Below are 23,503 nucleotides of genomic sequence, written 5' to 3' on the forward strand. Positions count from 1 at the left end.
TACTTATTCACTACTGGTGGGGATTGTAAAATGGTACAGCCACTGGGGAAGACAGTTTGCTGGTTCTTCAGGAAGCTAATTATAGAACTGCAAAATGATGTGGCAATCCCTATTAGGTATATACACAGAAGAACTGAAAGCAGAGACTCAGACATTTGCATACCATTGTCCATAATGGCATTATTCATAGTTGCCAAAGATGGAAACAACCCAAGTGTCCATCAACTGATGAATGGACAAACAAAATGTGGTATATACATATGACGGAATATTTTTCAGCAGTAAGAAGGAATGGAGTCCTGTGCACACAACAACATGGATGAACACTGAGGACATTATGTTGCGTTAAATAAGCCAGACATAAAATGACGGATATTTTATGATCTCACTAATATGAGCTAAATAAATATAATGAGCAAACTCATGGAATTAATATCTAGAATATAGGTTACCAGATGATAGAATGAGGGTAGGGAATGAGGGGCTGATGCTTAATTTGTGCAGAATTTTTAATAAAATTGATTGTAAATGTTGGGGAATGGATGGAGGTGATGGTAGCACATTACTGTGAGTGTAATTAGTGCTGAATTATGTGTGTGACTGTGGTTGAAAGGGAACTTTAGGGTCGTGTATGTCACTAGAAGGAGAAGTAAAGGATGAAACATGGGACTGCTTAACACAGTGAACCCTGTTGTGTATGATGAAGGTGGTTATTAGTACAAATACAAGAATATTCTTCTGTGAACTAGAACAAATATATGTCACTATTACAAGGTGTTAATAATAGGGTGGGATATGGGGAAAATACACCTAATACAAACTATGGACCATAGTTAATAGTGATACTTTAATAGCCTTCCGTCGGTTGTAACAAAGGCACCACACCGGTGTTGCATGTCAATAATAGGGGGTTGTAAGAGGTATGAGATTTTTCTTTTTGGAGCAAGGAAAATGTTCTAAAATTGATTGTTGTGATGAAAGCACAACTTTGTGATTATACTGAGAGCCACTGATTGTACATGTTGGATGGATTGTATGATGTGTGAATAAACTGCTTTTTTTTAAAGAAAAAAAAGAGGTTGATAATAGGGGAAACTGTGTGGTGTATATGGGAACTCTGCCTACAATCCTAACAATTTTTCTTTAAATCAAAAACTATTCTAAAATTTGAATTTCAGAAAAAACAATTTTTTTTTAGTGTAAGTCCCAAATTATTTGTTGTTCAAATGAAATTCAAAGTTCACTGGGCATCCTGTATTTTATCTGGCCACCCTATTTGAATCACCCTATTTTACAATGAAATCATGGATAATGGGAGAACAAATAGCCTTAATTTCATTATGAAAGACTGAAAATTAATGAGGCTCACATTCACTGGAAGACAGCAGTATAAACCCAAATCTAGATGGTAGAAAAATAATAGGACATAATGAAACGGAACAAAAACCACTCCAGAGGACAAATAATGATTCAAAGATCCTTGTAATTAATGTTTATGATGCCCCTATTGTATAAAGGAGTCCTTGTAAGTGCTTTGTGTGATACACATTATTTTCTCTTTAACATATAGGTAACAAACCACCATTAACTTCCTTTTTAGCAAGGAAGACCTGGATGTAGTTACAGAATCATTGAGAAGTCTTTCTTGAATGTATTGTTAGGTGACGCTTAAAAGTTCCCAGCTGGCGAAAGATTTCGCTGCATACGAGACACTTGTATGGCTTCATCCCAGAGTGGATGCGCTGGTGAACGTTGAGGTTCCCCCTGTGGCTGAAGCATTTCCCACAGTCCTTACATTCGTATGGCTTCTCCTTGGTGTGGATCCTCTTGTGGCCATGCAGGGTGGACTCGTGGGTAAACTCCTTGTGACAGAGCTCGCATCTGTATGGCTTCTCTCCGGTGTGGATTCGCTGGTGAACCCTGAGGTCTGAAGGCTGCATGAAGCCTCTCCCACAGGAATTGCATTTAAAGGGTCTTTCTCCTGTGTGTGTTCTCTGGTGGATGTTGAACTGAGACTTATACTGAAATCCTTTCTTGCACACCGCACATTGGTACGGTATCGCTCCGGTTGCTTCTTTACCTTGGCCAGCAGGATAGCTGGTTGGTCTTGTGGTGGTTGGTGAATTAACTGATATTAACCCAGTTTGTCTTAGGAATTCATTTTGGTCCAAATGTTTGGCTCCTTCTTGAGGCTGTCCTTGAGAAATAGAGGTATTGTCTGGTTTTCTTCTTTTGGAACTTCTCAGAATCCTACAAGACTCTTCTCTGTTCCCACTCTGAGGAGAAACTTCACTCTCCAAAACATGGGTGGGATATATGTCAGCATTCACATTTTTAATATAAATTCCTTCCTCAGGATTCTTCCCATCCTTTGCCCTCATGGAATCTGCTGAAAGAAGGGATTCAACACACAGCATTTAATAAAGAGTATTTTCAATGATACCAAACTCATTTGAACCAAAACATCGCTGTTTGCTGAGATTTCCCAATCCATCTCATAAGCCTAAAAAAAGACTTGATTGCAGGACACCCTGGAAAGGCAGAGATGCCCACGACTCCACATTCAAGAGCCAACTCTTAACTCCCTTACTATCCAGAGATAAGGTAATGCTGTACCCAGCCCCACCCCACTGTGGAAGGGAGTCAGTAACTCCCCCTGAAACCCTAGTCTCCGTACTCACCAAGACCCTTTGGCAATGGGGATTCTTGAGCTTTAAGTTTTGTTTGCCCTTCCCTATCTTCTTCCATGAGGTTCTCTCCCAAGTTCTGCTTGGGTCTCAGATCCTCCGACTCATTGCCCCCAGGAATGGCCTCTGGCAGGAGAACTTCATGTCCCTGAAAATGGGGAACCAAATGTAATCACTGACATGTCTAGATTGGGGCACGGAAAGCTCTGCCCCTTCTTTCCCCATGCTTCCCATTTCCCTGTGATACAACTTTCCAAATAACAGTTTTGTGAACGTGTCCAGACTTCCTATGGGCCACCCTGCTATCCCCAATAAACATCGTCAACTAATTTCCAAGTCTGTCATTAACTTGTGCCCACCACATCTCTATATCAAGTTCAAACCTTATAGTTTCACTCTTTTCATTCTCTAAGCATATTTATCCCAGGCATCCCTACTTCTCCTGGCCCCTGACTCTTTAAGCAAAATGACACTAGGTCATGAGCACTACTGACATTTGCGGATCAATTTGTTTGTGGAGGGGCTGTTCTGTGCATTGTAGGATGTTTAATAGCACCCCCCACTTAATGTCAATAGTGCCCCTCAATCTGAGGCAACAAAAATGTCTCCAGAAGTTGCTAAATATGCCCTGGGGGCAAAATCACCCCAGTTGAGAACCACTGCTCTAATTTAAGGAACTGACAATTTTCAGAAAACTGGTCATGTTGACAATTATCCTTTCATGCAATGCCTTGAGAAAACTGACTATGGGAAAATTTGCCTTCAGTTAATTCATTGTGGCAAATGGACCTGGCACATTTCATTGAAACTGACCTCTTTCTCCCCACCTGTATGTTAAAGGCTCTGATGGTGGTGGAGTTGGGGGAAGGCTTATGAGTCTTCATTCCCCCAATGGATCATAAATGTCTAGAGATGAAATGCGTATGTTGGAATCTCTGGGGTACATGGATCCGATCCCACCCCATGCTGAATCTCCCAATTACTTTCAAAGCTTCAATCAAGCACCTTTTCCTGAATCTCCCTAGAGACCAGGGCATCACACACTCACCTGCCCCCTTGATGTTTCACTGGTCTCTGGCAAATCCTGCAGCTCTCCATGAACTTTCTGGTGGTTCTCCAGCTGTGTCTCACTCACAGGGGAGCAGGGACTCCCAGGCAAGGGGCTCACCTCATCCACATCACTGGAATTGGATTCAGCCATTTGAACATCCGAATTTCGCAGAAGAAATTCCTGTCCTTGGAAGGAGACAATGGACTGTGGAAAAAGACAAAACAAAACAAAACAAAAAAACAAAATCAGACTCCCCATAAGAACCTGAATACAGCTCTCGTACATCCTATATGCCTCCAATCAAACACTCAAACTTTACTCTAATTACTTGTTTAAGATCTGTCTTCTTTGCTGTGTGGGAACCACCTCAATTCCATCCCGTCCACTTCTAAAATTACCTATCGATGAGCCTATTTCCCCATAAAACCAGAGCAAAAGGTGACGCCATGGCCCCAGGCCCTGCCCAATGCATCAGAGCCCATCACCTCCCAGACACGTCTGGTCTTTGCTCCTGTTTTCCCCTCCCTTCCTTAACTCTTTCTCCAAAGCATTCAGACACACTCAAACCACCTCCATGAAACATGTTCCCACTGACCTGGTCCAGTGTTTCTCAACTGGGAGCAATTTTGCCCCATGGGACATTTGGCAGTGTCTGGAGGCATTTTTCATTGTCACAATTGAGGGAGGTGCTTCTGGCCTCTGGTGGGTAGAGGCTGGAAGCTGCTCAGCACCCTACAGGGCACCCAGCAAAGGGTCCTGCCCACAGCGTCAGTGAGGCCAAGACTGAGACACCCTGACCTAGCAAAGACTAGGCCATCCCTCTGCTTTCCTACTCGGCCGTCCTCCCAGAGGACTCTGGTTCCCATAGCCACAAGGCTCATTAACCCTTCCCTCCTCTCTCTGTGCTTTCCACCACCTCTATTCAAGCAGAGGTTCTTTTAAGAGAATCTCCAACAATATTGAAATTTTAAAAACCAATGGACTGGCTTTAGGTGTCCTCTTTTGCGAGGTCTCCGGAACATCTGTCCCCATGTGTGGCAGGACAGGGTGATGATAAAAAACGTGCACTCATGAAACTGATTGCCTGTGTTGCAAAACCACTCACCGGGTACCTTAATCACTGTTTGCATTTTCCTGCCTGTTCTCAGTTTCCGCACAAGTTAAGTGAGACGGATAGTACATTCCTCATGAAATTATGAGGGTTTAATTCATTCATTCACTTAACACGAGTGCTTGAACTGCAATAAGTACTATTTAATTTGAGTTTTTATGTTGCTGCTCTCTGTGTTGTTATTTTTTCCTTCCCTTTACTTCTGGGTATTAGAACTTTTTTGTTCTCTCACCTCATTGCCCTTTTCTTACCAGGTTTCTGTCCATCTTACCTAAACCTTAAATATTAGCATTCTCTCAGCTTACATCTTCAGATATTTTTTTCTCCTCTCCCACTTCATGCTTTACTGTTTATAAATATGAGGTGTTTTCAGTGTCATTTTTGGACCAAACATAGTCTTTGAGCCCGTGACTCCATTCTGTTCAACCTTCAGAGGATAGAAACATTGTCTATTGGATCTTCAATCATATCACTTTGATTGTGTCAGGATAATACCAAACATTGAAAATTCTCAATAAATAGCTCTTGATCCATCTACTGGTGAAACACATTATGGTTAACAACCTAAGGGTGATTTTGCCGAAAAATGGACTTAGACTAGGGTTTCTCGATCTTGGCACTGCTGATATTTGGGGCTGGATAATTCTTTGCTGTGGAGGGCTGTGCTGTGCCTTGGGGACATTTAACAGCACCCCGGCTTCTTCCCATAGAGACCAGTAGCACCCTTCTTCCAGTCATGACAACCCAAGATGTCTCCTGACATTGCCACCTGTCCCGTGGGGGTGGGCAAAAACTCCCCCAGTTAAGAACCATTGACCTGGAATAGACCCATTTTCTGTCTAGTCTGATTCCACCTTGCAGCCTCCTCCCAGCTTTCTGTCCCCTACACAAATCACGCAGGTCCTACTCACCCACGTCTTGGGTGTCCTGTTATTTCTTAGCATCTCTTCCAAGTCTTTGCAACTCTTTACACCACTCTCCTTGACTAAGACCTGGAGTTCCAGTGGCATGGAAATCATAAACTGCTCCATCACCAGCTGATCCAGGATCTGCTCCTTGGTGTGAAGGTCCGGCCTCAACCATAGATGGCAGAGCTCGGAGAGTGTCCTGAGACACCTGATGGGGTCCAGAGCCTCTGGGCAGGCAAAGCCTCTAAAGCTCATGTGCCAAGTCTCAGAGTTGTAGTCTTGCTTCCCAAGATCGGTTTCTCGGGATGATATAAACTGCAGTGGCTCCAACCCAGGGCTGTTACCGGATTTTTCCTGAGATGATGAAAACGCCATGGTTAGTGGAGAATTTCCAGTGTGACTGTGAGCAATGTCTTCCAGAAGCTGGTATCCAACTGAGACCTATTTAAAGGGTTCTGCTTTGGTTTTCCTCAGGAATAGGTTCACGGCTTGTTCAGCAGTCTGGAAATTAAAAAAAGATGGACAAGATCAGTTTGACTTATTACTCCACCTCCCTCCAACCACTCAAATCCCTCACCCCCCACTGGTACTGTATTTAGTGCAGTGGAAATTAATCTACACCATTACTCTTCCAATGTCCACCTCTTACTCTTCATACTGATTTAAGTGTCTGAATGGCCCACTAGGTACTGAGCTCTCAATGTGCAAAAGTTGGGTCAGTTTTCCCATCTGTAAACTGGGGTAATATTGTTCTTTATGATAAATTAAATCTGATGATATATGTGAAGCTCCTAAAATCTGTTTTGAGAATAATGTCAGTTCTTATACCTCTGCATCAAGTTAAGATATAAGGCAAAGCTATGTTAGTCATAATTATGCAGAACATTGGGAAATATTAACCTAAGATTTCCCCCTCAAAACATTTTGTTAAACTCAGGACATTCATTTGCTCCAGGGAAGGGAGGGCAGAGAAGTATCTTGGAAGGATTAAGAGAATTAAACTCCTGAATGGATACGTTTAATCTCATCCCAGAAAATGGACTTAAAAGCCAATGCTCTTTTAAATTTTCAGAAAGCAGGATTGTAAGAAAAAAGGTTTCAGGAGGTCCAAATCTTAGCTTTAAAAAGCAAGAGCCTATGAAACTCTCCGAACATCAGTTTTATTCCAAGTACAGCAAATATAAGAATGCAACCCTGCTTTCCTTTAGCCATGAGTAGGCGAACCAAACTGAAGGAATGGAGAGAGAAGGAATTGAGAGAGAGGGTCTTGGGCAAGGTCATTGGAGATGGGTTGGCAACTCTAGAAGAGGTGGGGGGCTCCAGAGCTTCCTATGGATGGTGGCAAAACACAGGCAAAAGCTTAGAGATATGAGGAAAAACAGCCTGAAACTCTGGGAACTCAAAGTGGGTTCGTGGTAATGGAAATCTCGGATAAGGCACAGATTAGACGAGTGATTTTTAATCAGTTTGAGTCCCTTTCACATTAAGGCAAACAATGGAACTACAGGGGGAAAATAAAAGCAGGCACACATTTTAGGATGCGATTCTGGGGAAATTCAACTTACCAGTGAACATACCAGGGCCTCCAGACAAGGCTGATGGTCCTTAATTAAAAGTTTGACTTTACCCAGCAGGGAGTAAAAAGCCAGTGATGCTTTCTGTGACGTGGTTAGATTGTACTTTTGAAAGATCTCAGGGAAACCAAACACCACACAGAGTAATTCAATGGGAACACCTTCGCCTAAAATTCCTAACAGTCAAATTGTTCATCGTTCAGCTCATTTGGGAAACTTGTTTCAGCCTGAGGTTGTTTTAATTTCATGCTTTATCCCTAATTAGCTGAAAAGTCTGGAGGAAATCATTTAACTCTTCCAAGCTTCAGCATCCTTCTCTATAAAATGGGGCCAGTAGAAACCTACTTCTTAAATTGTCTGAGGATAAAATAGGAGGATGCTGATAACATGCCTGGAACATTATTAATGAGTTTTAGTGGTTTTTGTTTAAAGCAGTGGTTCTCAGCCAGGGGCAGTTGTGTCCCCCGAGGGACATGGGACAATCTCTGGATAAACTGTTGGCTGTCCCGGGGCGGGGGGTGTTACTGGTAGAGACTAGGGTGCTGCTCAACACCCTGCAATGCCAGGGGGCCCCCACAACTAAGAATTATGCAGCCCAAAATGTCAATAGCGCCAAGGTTGAGAAACCCTGATTTAAAGTATAAACCACACCATGAGCATATTAACATTATTTCCATTTTACATATGAGATCCTTGGGGGACAAGGGCGATCTGTTTGCTTTCACAAGGTCTTAGAAATAATGCATGGTGACAATAAACCCAAATCTTTCTGAAACCAACCTCCATCCACCCTGATCCACCCTGATTTCTAACCCCCCTCAGATACCTCCACCCATAACTCACCTCCTTCTTGTCTTCTTGCTTTCGACCAATGTTCCTCCACCTCAGCTCTGCTCTCAAGCTGCTTCAAGCAGAAATGTCTCTATTTATACAGAGCTGGGGAAACGCCCAGCCCCCTCTTCCTGTTACCTCATCAGCGTGTTGATTGGTGATTGGTTTAAACGGAACCCACTTTACGTGATCAGTGTTGATTAAATTTCCCATTAAAATCAACCGAGAGAAAATTAATTTATTAAATAAGCCTACTTGGAAAACAGTCTTGGTTTTCTTGGTCTAATGAATTATTTATCATATGTCTGAGGAGTTTGAAGGAGTCAGGGAATAGAGTCTCACTTTTTAACCAGTTTGGGTCACCTACGCTTTTATGAATATAACGGAAACCAAAGAAAAGCACATAGATACTCGTCTGCAATCCAGTTGGGGGTTTTACAGAATCACTGAGCCCCTCCATGGACCCCAGATTGCACCAGATGAGTGGGGTCCTAACTGGTCTTATAAGTTCTGAAAAGCCTTAATAATGGGTCTGGATTTTATTGTGGGGATCATTGAGTCGATAGTGAATTTTAAATTAACAGTTGGGCAAGATTAGATTATCATTTTTAGAAGCACAGAGTGTCAATTAAATTAAACCCAAATCCACTCGAAATAGTGTTTGTTTTAAACTCAGAGTAAACTTTTTTGGTTACCATTTAAGATGAATTGGATAGCTATTGGTTTTAGACTGATTCTGGTTTAAATACATGGTTTTGCATTAGTTATCTGGGGAATCTTAAGCAAGCCCTTAGCCTATAAAGCTCAAACTCCTTGTGAGTAAAATGGGGTAATTATTCTTTTGTGCTGTTTTGAAGATTAAATAAAACTGTATCAGTAAAGTGCCTCACACATGGTTGTTTTTCAAAAAGTTGTGATAATTCTTTCCTGATGCTTTCTGGTCATTTTCTTTATAACCGAGGCTCTTACAAAGTGCCAGAGTTAATGGTGAAACCCAGAATTAACTGGAAACGTTCTGAATACTACCATCCACCCACCCAACCCCTGAAACATCCTCCCCTCTTGAAATTTATCTCTTTCTTGTTTCCAGCCTTCATGACTTCAATCTTAGATCAGCTCTAAATTCTCAACTAAGCTAAAAATGTCTAATTTACATAAGTCTAAGAAGCCCTGAACTCCCCTCTTTTGTCTCAACATAATCCATTCACACACTCTGGCCCTAATGGTTAAATTTGGAAGGCACCCAATTGTTTTACCTGAGATTGTTTTAATTATATGACTGGATCCCTACCCAGGTAAAATGCATTCTTCAAATGCCTGATGGTAAATATATCCCTGGAAATATTGATCTGTTTGGTTTTTCTTTCCCACCCAGAGTCCCACGTGGTCTTTGCTCTGGTTAAATGGGGCATCCAAATAAGGTCTTTTATTTAGTTAATAGCACTGTGCCATTATCAACTTCCCAGTTTTGGTAATTTCACTAGGGTTTTGTGGAATGTAATTATTGGGAAAGCTGTGCTCTGCTCTATTTTTGCAACTTCTACTTGAGTATAACATTATCACAAAATTAAAAGTTTAAAAGAAAACCAGATGGGGTATCCACTTTTTACTGAAAAGGAGGCTTGTTTTAGAAGAATGAGACCCTCCCCCACACCCCCCCCCCAAAAAATAAATGCACTTCATTATTGGTAGTGTTTTCCAAAAATGATCCTTGAGATTCAAAGGGAGAGCTCGAAGAAAGAAGTCACGCCATGCCGTAACCAAGCCCGCCACATGGAAATCTCATTTAGTTTTGAGCCCATAGCAAGGGATGCCTTTTATGGTCCCACGGTGTTAGGACAGACACTTGATTTGCTTCACGACCCATACCTGGCACCCAGGAAAGATGGCGCCCCACAGGCAGCAGACCTGGAGATAATTTGAGGTAGCAGCCAGCCACGAGGTTGCCTTAGAGCCTGACATCTTAAACCTAAAAGACACATTTGTAGTATCGGATCCCTTCCCCTATGGCGCACAAACATCTGGCTAGGGATCAAAGGCAAACACTATTACCAGCCAACTGTGCATAAGAAAAATTTCAATGTAAAGACGACCTGCTAGAATTATCTTGTTTAAAAGAATAAAAATTTTTCCTTCAGGAAATGTTATTTTACATGTAATGGGTTTATGATTGTGCCATATGCAAAGTTAACTTTGAAAACAAGTAAATATTGTTATATTCTACATAAAGCAAAGCTCTCTGGGATCCTCAATTTTTCAGAATATAAAGGTAACTTCTAATGGATACAGGGTATCTTTCTTGGGTAAAGAAAATGTAAATGAGTAATTTTGAGAGCTGTTTGTTGCTGCAAGGACTACATCCAGCCATAGCGTCCTTGGACCTTCCAACAGGAGGTAACGGCCTGTGCCTAAAACCGTCCTTATGTCATCCAGGTTTTCAAGTCTGAGATGTGTCTAAGCTCCCTGGAGAACCGACAACTCCAGTGTCTACTTGAGAGGACTAAATCTTGATACTCAAGAAAGATGGAGCTTGGTGGAATCCATGTTTATCTTGAGACAGAAACATCACCCTGAAGGCATGATACTTCGTGCTCCAGCTTCAGGTGGTGATAGCTTTCACTCCTGTGTAGCTTCTCTTTTTGGAACACAGTTTTTTTATTTCTCTTTCTAGATCTCGGGCAGGAAGCTGTTTCTCTAAAGGTGGGGCCTCCATGCTGCCTGTCCACCATGACTGAATGGGACTGACAAGGTGTGGAGATGAGTCAGAGTGGAGTGGAGAATTCCAGAGGGCCAAGTTCCGACACGTGGGATGGGACGAGGAGCAGCATGCACCGACTGTCTCATCCCACGGCACTTGGGTCCTTCAAGATTCGTCAAAGACCCACCTCTCTACTTCCATCAGCTCCCGTCACCTTCACCTCTCAGCTCACATTCCCCATGGGACCGTACACCCACCACCACCCTCCACAACGCATCCCTCACCTTCAAGCCACCCATCTTCCTCAGTCTACAGACTGTCTAGATCCTTCTTCAATCCTTCCTTCCCCCATTCAAGTTCCCTGAGAGCTGGCTGAATTTTGAAGACCCCACCTCAGCAGCACCACACTTATGGGGGAAAACCTTATGATTCTTGCAGACCCCCCAGCAAGTCGGGGTCTGTCCTCCTTGCTTTCCTTCACTGCTTCCAGAGAGCATTTTCCCATCTAACTTTAAAGGACTCCCATCAGCTCCATATTTACCCTCCTCTTTTGGCCAGTTTCTTTGCCTCATTCACAGAAGAATTTGTACCTTGGCTTGCAGACTTCCTCTGCTTTCCCAGACTGAAATCTTCCTTGTCAATTCAACATCCAGGTATTTGACTGCTCATCACCCTGGCTGCAGAGAACTGTTTCCTCCACACCCCAGTTAACGGCTCTGCCCCGGTTACCCTCCCCCAGTGTCATGTTCTGAAACTTTCCGTTTTTGGAACTCACATAACCATCAAAATCTGGGATTCAGACACCTACACGGACCGCACCCTCCTCCCCTTCTTGCTGCCGTTAACATCTTCCCAGATTCTTTTGTTCCATTGAGTCCCATGTCCACAAAGCCCAGAGCTTTATAAACCAGCCACCTCCTTCCATGTGAACAGAGGCTTGGTAAAGTGGAAACTTTGGAAAGTCACCCACTCAATGAGAGGATGGGTGGAAAAATGTCCCCACCCTTCCCTACTCAAAGAGAAAATAATGAGGAACACGATTTTCTCTGTATGAGTAGAAAATAAAACTCTCCTAAGAATGTATAGCCACAATCATTCTCTCACATGGGTTTGGAATTTCTTGATCTTTCCATTTGTACATCTAACAGACATCACAATCTCTGCTCATCCAAAACAGACCCCATTTCCCCCATATGCCCCCCTGCCCCCCCCATCTTCCCTAACAGTTAAGGCAGCTCCACTGTCCCAGGTGTTCAGGCAAAATGATTATTTGGGGCATCATCCTTGACTCTTCATTTTTCCCCCATATGCCACATTCAATCTGTCAAAAAATACTGTGCCTATATTTTTAAAATATATCCAGAATAAATTTCAATATTGTACAAACTTGTGACACCATCACCATAATCACGAGAGTAAACATATCTATCTATCACCCACAATAGTTTCCTCACACCCCTTTGCCATCCCTCTCCCTCCCCAGTTCCATCCCCAGGCCACCATTGATGTTCTTTCTGTCACTAGTTTCTAGAATTTTTTATAAATAGAATCTTACAGTTTGTGGTCATTTTTGCCCAGAACTCCCAGTTTTAGTGCTAACAGTCCAGTGTCCCAGGAAACCCTTCAGTCCCAGGCAAGCTGAGGCAGCTAGTTACCCTCTAGTGTAAACTTTGCCTGACCCATCCCAACCACCAGACACATCCTAAGATTATAGATCAATCAAGTTTCTGGTATCTGCTTACTATTGCATCCGCCTTCCTTGTGGACTTCCAATTAATGGAAACAAACACCAGCAAGGTGAAATGCTTTGCCCCAAATCACCCAGCTCAGAATAAGCCCTTTGTTTCCTTTTTTTCAGATGCTAAGTATTCCTTGCATTCCCACATGATCATCTTGCTCCCCCACTGACAGCCTCAGATGATGGGCACTGCACACTCTTACTTACGTTTAATAGCTCATGGACATCAGGATACGTGGTGCTATGGGCTATAGGGCGCTTTACCTCCTTCCTGGGGAAGAAAGCATCGGGAGGCCCGGCCCACACGGGGAGGAGACGGGCTGCGGGGGGCTGGTTGGCTGTGAAGGAATCACCCTCAGTGGCAAATTTATTTTTCATCCAGGCTTTTTAGAGTTCCATAGTAGGTAGGGTTCAGGTTCAGGGAGTTCTACTTAACAAAAAAGCAATTTATCAGCCCTAATGGCCCCCTCTGCTCTGATCCATTAAGTGTCAATTGACCCTTGAAATAATTTTCATGCAAATTGAGCCTGTCACTCTCCTGAAATCTGTCCTTACACCCAGAAAGTTCCTGAATACTTCAGTGTGCTCTGACCAGGCCCACCTCACTCTGTGCTGCAGGCCCAGACTAGCTGCTTTGGTTTTATTTCATTCAGAACCACCAAACTCAAACCTTTCATGACCCAGATCTTTTGCATATTCTGTTCCATTGCCTGGAAGTTTGTTCTCTCCCCTTCTCTGAAGTTCTCGTGTTCGTGGTCTGTTGAATGTGAACATTTATGTTAAACACGTGGCACCTCCTTGAAAACCCTCCCATGGCAGCCCCTGATGCTGACACAATCGCAAAAAGTGATTTCAAGATATTCCAAGACGTCCATCCGTCTCTCCCACTGGCCATGGAACCCACCATGGCAGGAACTGGATCTGCTTCATGTATCAGAGTCCCTGGCACCTGACTCTGTGTCATAATTATTTATTGTTTTGGAAATTTCCCCGAATGGGTGAATGAGTGATTTCTCTGAGAGCACTTGCCTTATTCAACATCCACATTAAAACGAATCCATTTCTCCAGGCTAATCAGATCCACCCACTACTTCCCGTCACTGGTATCTACCATGTCGCGGCTCTTCCTCTTGGACTTGCTGCAGCTGCCCCATAAGTGCCAGGCAGAGGGGTGGCACCGAGCAGATCCCTCGGGCACACACTCCTTACACACGCCCAAAGTCATGACCGTCGTGGTCGGGATCCACAGCCTGAAGTTAATTCATGTCTTAATGTGTTCTGTCAAGATGCCATCCCTCATCCTCTTCTAAATCTATTAATTTAGAACTTTACGGCTGTTACTGTAACCTAGAAGATAGTATTTAAGGGATGATTATGACTACTGAATCATTCTTTTTACTTCGTTTTTACTTTCTGGCATATTAAAGTAGACAGGGAAATAACTGGAATCTCTGAACTGTAATCCAGCTGCCTTGATCTCTGATAATGATTGCACAGACTTTATCTCGTGCCCTTGTGTTTGTAAAAGGCTTGTGACTAACCTTCACCTCTACTCATTTTATGCAGTTTTTCAACTTTAGAGTCTTATGATCACTAAGGACAGCTCCTAAAATTTATTAATGAAGGGACTTGGGTCAGCCCAGAACTAACCCACCCCAAGTCCAAAGTTATCTTGGTAACTGAAGCTGGATATAACCAGAATGGGTCTGCCTGACACACACAGTAGCTTGGACTTTAACCCACAAGTCACCTATACCTCATTATAATGCTAGAAATCATGCCCATCAACATATTAAGGCCGCCATTTTCTTACATACGTTCTGTGACTAAGCATGTAATCAATCTGTGCATGCTCAATAATTAGATCACCTCTAATTTCATCAGCTGGAGCCATTGTGCTCATTATCCTAAAACCTGCCCATCTTTTGATACTGTAAAACTATCAGAATTATTGCAGTTGGAGGAGACAGATTTTGGGCCGAGAGCCCATCTGCTCTCCAGCAATAAAACTCTCTCTTTGAAACTGGGTGTCTCAGGAATTGGTCATTTGAGCACATGGGGCAAAGAATCCACTGCCTTTGGTAACATTACTGTTCAATTTAATCCCCCCGCCAAGCACTCAGTTCCCCACAGGTCTGAGTTCAACCATCACACTAACTTCCAATTTTTCACTTTCCCAGGTCTTGGGAGAATCCTATGGGCCCTGGCTTGGGGTTTTGCTCATGCTGTCCCCCCTGTCAGGAAGGCTCACCCACACCCGGGTTCAGATCTCAAGGCTATGACGTCTTCATCGGAGAGGGTGACCTTGGTGTGCGGAATCACCCAGCTCCCACTCCTGTCACCGTGGTTTCTCAACAGCAGTGTTTCTCAGCCTCAACATTCGGGTCAGATAACTACTTGCTGGGAGACCGTCCTGTGCACTGTGGGATGTTGGGCAGCGGCCCTGGCCTCTTCCCACCAGACGTCAGTAGCTCCCTCCCCACACTGTTGAACAACCAAACGTCTCCAGACTTCACCAAATGTCCCGCGGGGAGTAGAAGTGCCCCACTGAAGAGCCACAGGGAACCTCAGCTATTTTTATTCATATTCTTTACCAGCACCACATATATTATACATTTATTTGCATTTTTCCTTGTTGTTGGTCTTTGCCTACCACCCACTGGAAGCTCCTTACGATCAGAGGCTTTGCTGTATTTACTGCTTCAGCCCCATGTTTAAAAACTATTGCTTCATTGTCTCCTTGCACCCAGTGTTGCCACCGAAAAGCCTAATAATTGTTCCTGGGAAGGTGATCTATCTGCCTTTTCTGTCTAGAAGATTTTTGAATTTTCTTTGTTTTTGATAATTCAAAAATTCATTCTTTCATTTCTAGATGTAAATTTTTACTTTTTTGCCTTACTTTCTCAACCTGGGGTCTTTTAACTTTAATCCTATGAAATTTATCTGCATTATTTCTTTAAATATTCCTTCCTCTCCATCTTTATTCCCTCCTTCCTTTTGGGAATATCATCTAATGTTTGTGCTTGCTTCTTTACACTTTCTTGCTCCCCAATGTTATCTTCCAACTCTGTAATATGTTCCTGTACTATGTTAATTCCATCATATGTCTCACATATTGTGTTCTTTATTTTAGCTATCTATTTTTCTTAACTAATTTTTCAACTGTGTTTTTTTTCATGAATTTCTATTTTTGCTTCCTCATTTATTTCTTCCCCTATGTTTATTATGCTTACATATATTTCTTGGACTACAGTCCTAACACTGAAAATTTCTGAAAATATCCATAATCGAGTTTTTTAAATTTTTATTATTATTATTTTTTGTAACCCAGTTTGTTTTTATTCTTTTGTTTTGTGTTTACTTATAAATTTGTTGTCTCCTTCTTCTTCTTTTGCCTGTGACCTCCCGTCCCTTTAGGCTGAGTGTCCTCAGCAAGGGGTGATTCTGTCCCCGGGAGCATTTCCCAAGGTCCGGAGCATTTGGGGTTGGGGAGGGGCTGCCGGAATCCGGTGGGTAGAGGCCAGGACGCCCCACACACCCCACAAGGCTCGGAGCAGCCCCCGTGTGGGAGAATCTCCCGGACACGATGTCAGTAGTGCCAAGGTTGGGAAACGTGGGTTAGGGGGATTAACTGTCACTGATATGCCCAGCAAGGTGCCCTGGACCAGGCACTAATAATCCGATTTACTCCAGGGGCCTCGAGGAGGAGATGAAGTCTCAGTGGGCACTCCCTTTAGTGTGAATCCACCGAGTAAACCCTCAGCAGGCACCTGGACGCACCTGGACGCACCTGGGACGTTTTAACCACTGCTGCCTGCGTCCCAGACGAGGACGCTCTGATTTAAGTGGACTTAGGTTAGGCCGAGGCCGTGGGACGTCAGGAGATTCCTCAGGTGATTCTGACGTGCAGTCAAGGTTGAGCCTCTTTGCACACACCTTGGCGAGCATCAGAACCCCCTGGAGGGCTTGTTAAGCTGATTCCTTCTCCCACGAATCTCCGAGGCTCACAGGTTCCTGGGTGATGCTGATGGCCGGGACCCCACTGCAAGAGCCACTTGCCCAGTAAAGGGTCACACAGCAAATATTTTAGACCCTGCAGGCACAGGTCTCTCTTGCGACTGCTGTCCTCGCCCCACCGTGGCCAGGGGCAGCCACAGACAGCGCATGAAGGAATGGGCATGGCTGTGAGCCAACAAAGCTGTGTTTACACTGAAGTTTGAATATCATTTCATTTACACGTCATGAGCTATTCTTCTTTCAAATTTTTTACCTGCTATATAAAAATGCAAAAAAATATTTTTAACCTGTGGGTTGTGTAAAAACAGGCTGTGGGCCGGATTAGACCGCGGGTGGTAGTTTGCTGCCTCCTGCTGGAGAGAGCAAAGGGGAAAGGCAAGACTCAAAAGTCAAAATATTATTCAGCGCTAAAAGGAAACAGTTACGATCAGTGCTACAATGTGGGTGAACCTGGAGCGCATTATGTTGAGTGAAAGAAGCCAGATGCAGAAGGACATTGATTCTCTAGAATAAGCAAATTCATAAAGGCAGAAAGTGGTTGGGGCTTCCCCAGGCCTGGTGGAGGGATGATGGGGAATTATTGCTATATGGGTAGAGTTTGTTTGAGGTCATGAAAAGGTCCAGGTAACTTCAGAAACTTCAGCCCAAAGCCAATCTGACAGGTGCACAGTTGGGGGACTTGGGATAGAGGACCTTTAGAAAAGTATTTTCCCACAAAAACAACAACAACAACAAAAAAAAACAAAGAAATGCATCATTGTGAATGTAATAAATATCACCAAAGGGTAGCCTTAAAAATGGTAAAAATGGAAAATTTCACGTGGTGTATATATGTTGCCACAGTGAAAACAATATTTTTGCCTGGTTGTCAAATCCATCGGGACAGAAAGCAGATTAGTGATGGCTAGGGCTGTGGGGCTGGGAAAATGAGGAATGACAGACACGGGGTTTCCTTTTGGGGAGATGAAATGTTCTGGAACTAGATTGCAGTGCTGGTACATAATATTGTGAATGTACTTGAGGTCACTGTGCCAGTTTGGATATATTCTCTCCCCCAGAAAAAGCCATATTGTTTAATGCAATCTTGTGGGGGCAGACTGATTAATCTTTTTTATTAGGGTGTGACCTCTTGATTGAATATTTCCATGGAGGTGTGGCCCTGCCCATTCAGGGTGGGTCTTGATTAATTTACTGGAGTCCTTTAAAAAGAGCCACACAGGCCCAGACGCTTATGGACGCTGATGCTTAGAGATGCTTGGAGATGCAGACAGAAGGACGTTTAGCTACCAGATGAAGCTCGGAGTTTGCCCTGGGATATGCTAAAGAGAAACAGGTGCTTAGAGAGAAACGCCCTGGGAGAAAGAACCAAGAATGCACTGGAGCTGCGAGAGCTGCTGGAACACAACCCGGGATCAGCAGATGCCAGCTGCTACCTTCCTTCCCAGCTGACAGCGGTATTCCGGACACCATCAGCCATCCTTCAGTGCAGCTATCCTCTTGTTGATGCCTTTGTTTGGACACTTTTATGGCCCTAGAACTGTAAATTTGTAACCTAATAAATCCCCTTTATAAAAGCCAATCCATTTATGGTATTTTGCAAAACAGCAGCATTAGCAAACCGCTACGACAGTCACCAACGGTAAATTTCATGTGTGTTCAACCACAAATTTTTAAGAAGTGCACAACATAAAAATTTATCAGTGTGAAATGCCCCTTTGGAGAATTCGCACATTGTAACTGCCCCCCCACACCGCTCCTCAGTCCATGAGCGCCTTCCCCTTCTGCATGGATTTCCAGGAAACCAGGATGCCTGGCATTGCAGAGGCCCCTGAAGCAGGGTGGAGGGAGCCGGAGCCAGCGCCAGGCCCGTCCGAACCCGGGACCGGATGCCCACGGGCCAGAGAGATGGACGTTACTCCCATGCTGGCCGGGGGGAGGTGGACACGGGGCTGTGGGCAGGTCCCAGATCCCATCCAGATCTCTTGGAAAGAGATCAAAGACTAGTCTGGAGAGCCCTCTTAAGGAGGGTCCACGCCCGATAAGTGTCCACTCCCCTCTCACCCAGCGCCCCCGAGAGCCGGAGGCGTCCCTCCAGTGCCTGCCTCTGCTCCTTAGGCCTCTTAGTCTGTCAGCAGGGCGTGTGGAGGGTGATGTGCCCCCTTTGGAGGACCCCCATCTCCCCTTGGCAGACCTGGTCCCATTGTTGCTCCTTTGGGGGACGAGGAGGAACGTGGCCCTCCCCAGAGCACTGGCCCTACACCGCCTCCCGCAGGGCTGAGCCCGCCGGGTCCCCTGACGCCTCCAGCCCCACACTGGGAGGGGGGGGCTGGGAGATTGCTGAGAGCAGAGGGTCTTTCCTGCCATCCCTTCCTCCAACGTCCTCTCCCCGCCTGATCCTGCCCTTCCTGAGCTGGGCACAGGGAGCAAGGAGAGAAATCCGGAGCCGGGGCTCTGACCCCAAACTGCTCTTGGCAAATAAGATTTCAGAGTGCCCAGTTAAATTTGAATTTCAGATGAACATCAAATAATGTTTTAGTATAAATACATCCCGTGCAATATTTGGGACATATAATTACATTTGAATAGCAGATGACCAAAAAAAAAAATGTTTTTTTATATAAGAATGTCCCATGGAATATTTGGGATAAATAATTAAATTTGAATTTAAGATGAACAATGAATTCTTTTTTAGAATAAGTTTGTCCCCTGTAATAATAACCCTCATGGACTCAGTGTAAGCCTGAGTCTCTGGAAGATTCCAAATGTTCATTATTACGGATAAAATTAGAACACCTGGATCCTATTGTTCCTGAAAAGACCCCTATCGTTTCTCCCCTCACTCTCAACACTCACAAACTTAGGCTTTCTCGGCCTTGGGACCACCAGGTCTAATCACTTCGTCTTCATTTATGTTTTTATCAGTCTCCAAAAGAAGACTAGGCACCCCCAAGCCCTTCTACAGCCTCCAGACCCTAAACGTAACATGACTCTGGAAATGCCCTATTGTAACAACCCCATTTGTATCAGCCACATTCTCTAGCCCCGTGAATTGATGCTCCGACATCTACAGGTGCCACCAGTGGGCCAAGCCCCATGTCCACACCCGTAACTCCTAGAAAATTCCAACCCCTGTGGCAGGGCCACCACTTTCAAATATAGCCAGCCGGTCCCGTGCTAGGGTGCCCTGCCCCACGCCGGACGCTCGCCTCAGAATCCACGACAGAGGCACCAGGTCAGACCCACTTGCTCTCTGCCTGGTGCCCGACCCTGGTGTTTTCCCCGGAGGCCCTGTGTGGCTGCCCTCTCCCCAGGCGACTGTGGACATAACAAATCTTTCAAACTCTTCTGGTCCCTCTTTCTCTTGATCTGTGTCTGGTCTCACCATACCCCATACAAGGTAATATGAACAAAACGCCATTGCCTTCCAACTCCAGAACCCTCCCATCGTGTCCTCTTCAAGGCCTGGTCCATAAATAGCAGATCCCCTTCACCCTCCACCTCCTCTGAATGTGCCCTTCACGTCAGCCTCCGAGACATTCGTCTTCGTTCCTTGGAGAGCCTACGTCCTGTCTCACTGTCATCCTCTCTCTAACTTCATTGCCCCCATAATTCTTGTATAGTGCTGTATCCCAAATGAATATTCCATGCCCTGTGCTCTCCGTTTCTTGACCTTCTCTCTACCCTACCTCTGCAGTGCTTCGCTGTGAACCCATGGTCGGGAGTTTGTCATCCCCGACAACGGCAGTGCCTCTGCGATCTGCATTTGAAGCCTCGCACCTGCTGACCGGTCTTGCTCCCTAGTATTGAACCTCACCGGGATCCACCATCCACTGACGTCTGAGACCCACCCTTGGGCCTCCTCAACTCTCCATTCACCATCTAAATGTGTGCAGCCCTCCAAAGCATATCTCCCTTATCGCCTCCTCTCTGAACTTCCACCTCCCTATGCCCAACTTGCACGGTCAACAGACCTCTCAAACCCAACATGTCCAGAATTGAGCTCCTGGTCTCCCCCAAGAAACCTGTTCTACCTGCAGGTTTCCCGTATCCATCAAAGGCGGCTCCACCTTCCCAGCCGCTTAGACCGAAAGATCCGGACTTGAGCCTGCCCCAGTCACGATGGCAGGTGAGACCCTCCAGGGCTCCATCCTGCCATAGAAGCATTTAACAACCAGCAAGAACTGGCAGAAACACAATCTTTTTCAAAGCTCCAGAAAACGACAAAAGGCTCGTGGAAACAGGGTGAGCACCAAATCAAGAAAAACTAAAATCAAGGCACCTAAAAGCAGCAGGGTCTGTGGGGTCCAGGCTGGCCCCTCCCCCACTCACCCCTCATTCCATTCTGCTCTTTGAAATTGCTAAGGGCTTAGAATGAGATTTTTTTTTTTTGGTAGCATTCGTGTTGCATTTGGTGAAGGACCCAGGAATGTCAGAATCCTGCGTTAGCAAATTCCCTTCCAGGCGATGTCCCTGAGAAAGATGTAAATCTGAACAACAGTGGCCAGTCAGAGCATACATGACTGAATACCCCTCTCAATTCTTCTATTATTCCATTTATTTATCTGTAGCCCCAGCTAAGGTCTACATTTCCCAGCCTCCTTTTTGGCTAACAAGGACCATGCATAAATGTGTATAAGTTGAAATGATGTGATGCTTCAAAGACTTCCTTTAAGAGAATTGAACGTGCCTCCTCTTGACCATCTTTCCCACTGGAGGTGGAAGTGGATGAAATCCTCTTGGACCGAGATGAGACTGCACAGCCAACGATGCAGGACCAACCTACCAGCCCTGGACTATTATATAGATAAGAATAAACTTTTATCTAGGTTACACCACTGTATTTTGGGGGCTTTTTGTCACAACAGCTTAGCTTATGCCCTTACTAGTACAGGTTCTTATTAACTAGACTGGGGCCACATATCACGTAGCTCCACGCTGAAGCACTTGGCTCAGGCTCACATCTCGCTACCAACCTGCTTACAGAGACCTCTGTGAAAGGCACACACAGTCCCAGCAGGTTTTTCACGTTCAAGAGACTAAGAAGGACCAGTGTGCCTCAAGCTTAGAATTCAGTACGGAAAGTTCACAAATAGGCCCAGGCAGATCAGAGAGAAACTTTGGGAGCCAGATATCCAGGGACAGAAAGCTGCCAGAAATTGGAATTAAATTTAGGCAGTTTCATTAGATGATCCAGGATCCACTGCCCCAAATAGGTCATATTCTCCTAATCCATCGCCTGACTCTGTCACCCTTGATTTTGCTACCCCCAACAAATTCTCACACTACTTAGAAGAAAACACTGAATATTTGAAAAGCAGTATTTTATTCTCTCCAGTCTGCTCCAGGCTGCCTTTCCTCATTTCTGGCTGGAGAAGGCACAGGTGGGAAGGAATTTTGGGCAAGGGCCAACACACTCCTTTGGAGAATCTTTTCAACTCAAGACATGATACATAGAATCTCAGGGTTAAAAGGAATATTAATATTGCATTATTCAATGGCTCATATTATGAATGATTTCAAAAGAAAACAATTATTTTAAATGTACTGCAGGAATATTCTCTGCTTACCCTGGGATCTCCTAAATGGTCCCAGAATTACCTTTTAATAACATTTTATACTTATTCCAAGAATGCATCAATAAAACCTGGGACACTCCAAGGACTTTTGAGAATAATCCTTCACTTGCTCCAAAATTCCTACATGAGATTTGGGAATTTAATTTTAGGACTTCAGTCTCAGTCGAGGGAGCCTAGATGAGGTTTCAGAGGCAACAGGAGGAGCTGGAGGAGAGAAAGGCCCTGGAGCTGGGATGTGAAGACTTCTATGACCACAGGGCGTCTTCCTCCCTGGGAACTCGGTGGCCAGGAGTGTCCAGATCTGTGGGAGAGAAAGAGAGGAACGTCAAATTGGTTCTGCTCACACCACTGCCCACAGCAAAGTTCACGAGGCTGCAGATACGACTGGGAGGACAATCCCTTAGGTTCATCTTCTGGTCCATTGGCCTTCCCTTTTTGCCTCCTTCTCTTTCCTTTTTATTCTACCCTCTCTTTATTTTCATCCAACCACATATTTCCCTTTTCACATATTAAGATGGGACATGGGGGTGGGGATGTTTTAAAGAACAAGAGTGTAGCCAAGGTTGGGATAGGAATTAGTTAATTCAGGAGGTGTAGCTTGTCCAATAAATGCTTTTCAAATGAATCTGTGCAGTTGGAATGAAGGCACGTTGTCAGTTTCCAAAACTCAGGTCAGGATTGGAAAAGGAGATGATGTAATTGAAATGAGCCCAGCCAGAAGAAGGCAAGCACAGCTGGGGTTTGAGCATTGGCTGAGATCATGGATCGGTGGGAAAGCAGAGGTGGCACGTGAATCCTATATCTGGATGACTTCATTCATTCATCTAACAAATATTTACCAAGAACCCCCTATGCATCATCCACTGTGCTAGGCAGTGAGCAAGACATACCAAGTCCCTACTCACATGAAGGGTATATTTATTGGAAGGAGATAGAGATAAGCAAATAAATACATGAGCAAGAAAGAATCAGGTAGCAATAAATGTTCCTATCAAAATAAAACAGGATGATAAAATAGAGAAAGACTAGGGATATTTTAGAACTGTCAGGGAAAGCCTCCTAAGAAGGATGTGGTGACTAAACTGATTTCTGAATGACATGAAGGAATCTGGCCACGTAAAGCCATGGAAATGCATATTTTAGACTGAGCTGATAGCTGGTTTAAAGACTGTAACAGGAATGGGACAAGTGTTCCAGGAAAACAAGAAGCCAGTATTGGGAGAGAGGGAATAACTGGATATGACTATGGAGTTCAGAGTCAGACTGATGCTGGAAATAAAGACCTTATTTTGGAGTGAGATTAAGGTTGAAA

General features: G+C 44.4%; 1 protein-coding gene across 1 annotated transcript; it reads right to left on the reverse strand.

Moving 5' to 3' along the window:
* Positions 1–1,628: 1,628 nt before the first annotated feature.
* On the reverse strand, positions 1,629–6,132 carry LOC119521832 (zinc finger and SCAN domain-containing protein 5B-like). Its single transcript, XM_037820509.1, has 4 exons — positions 5,761–6,132; positions 3,736–3,942; positions 2,682–2,835; positions 1,629–2,386 (listed from the first exon to the last, which is right to left on the reverse strand). The coding sequence occupies exons 1-4, from the start codon at positions 6,130–6,132 to the stop codon at positions 1,629–1,631; spliced, it is 1,491 nt and encodes a 496-aa protein (XP_037676437.1).
* Positions 6,133–23,503: the final 17,371 nt, after the last annotated feature.

This window comes from Choloepus didactylus, chromosome 27, assembly GCF_015220235.1.
Source record: "Choloepus didactylus isolate mChoDid1 chromosome 27, mChoDid1.pri, whole genome shotgun sequence".
NCBI lineage: Eukaryota > Metazoa > Chordata > Mammalia > Pilosa > Megalonychidae > Choloepus > Choloepus didactylus.

Coding starts and splice junctions, on each gene's coding strand:
- LOC119521832 (XM_037820509.1), bottom strand. CDS start 6,132: ATGGCGTTTTCATCATCTCAGGAAAAATCCGGTAACAGCCCTGGGTTG. Junction 3,943..5,760: donor ACAGGACACCCAAGACGTGG/GTGAGTAGGACC, acceptor CTTTTTCCACAG/TCCATTGTCTCCTTCCAAGG. Junction 2,387..2,681: donor CCCATTGCCAAAGGGTCTTG/GTGAGTACGGAG, acceptor TTCTTTCAGCAG/ATTCCATGAGGGCAAAGGAT.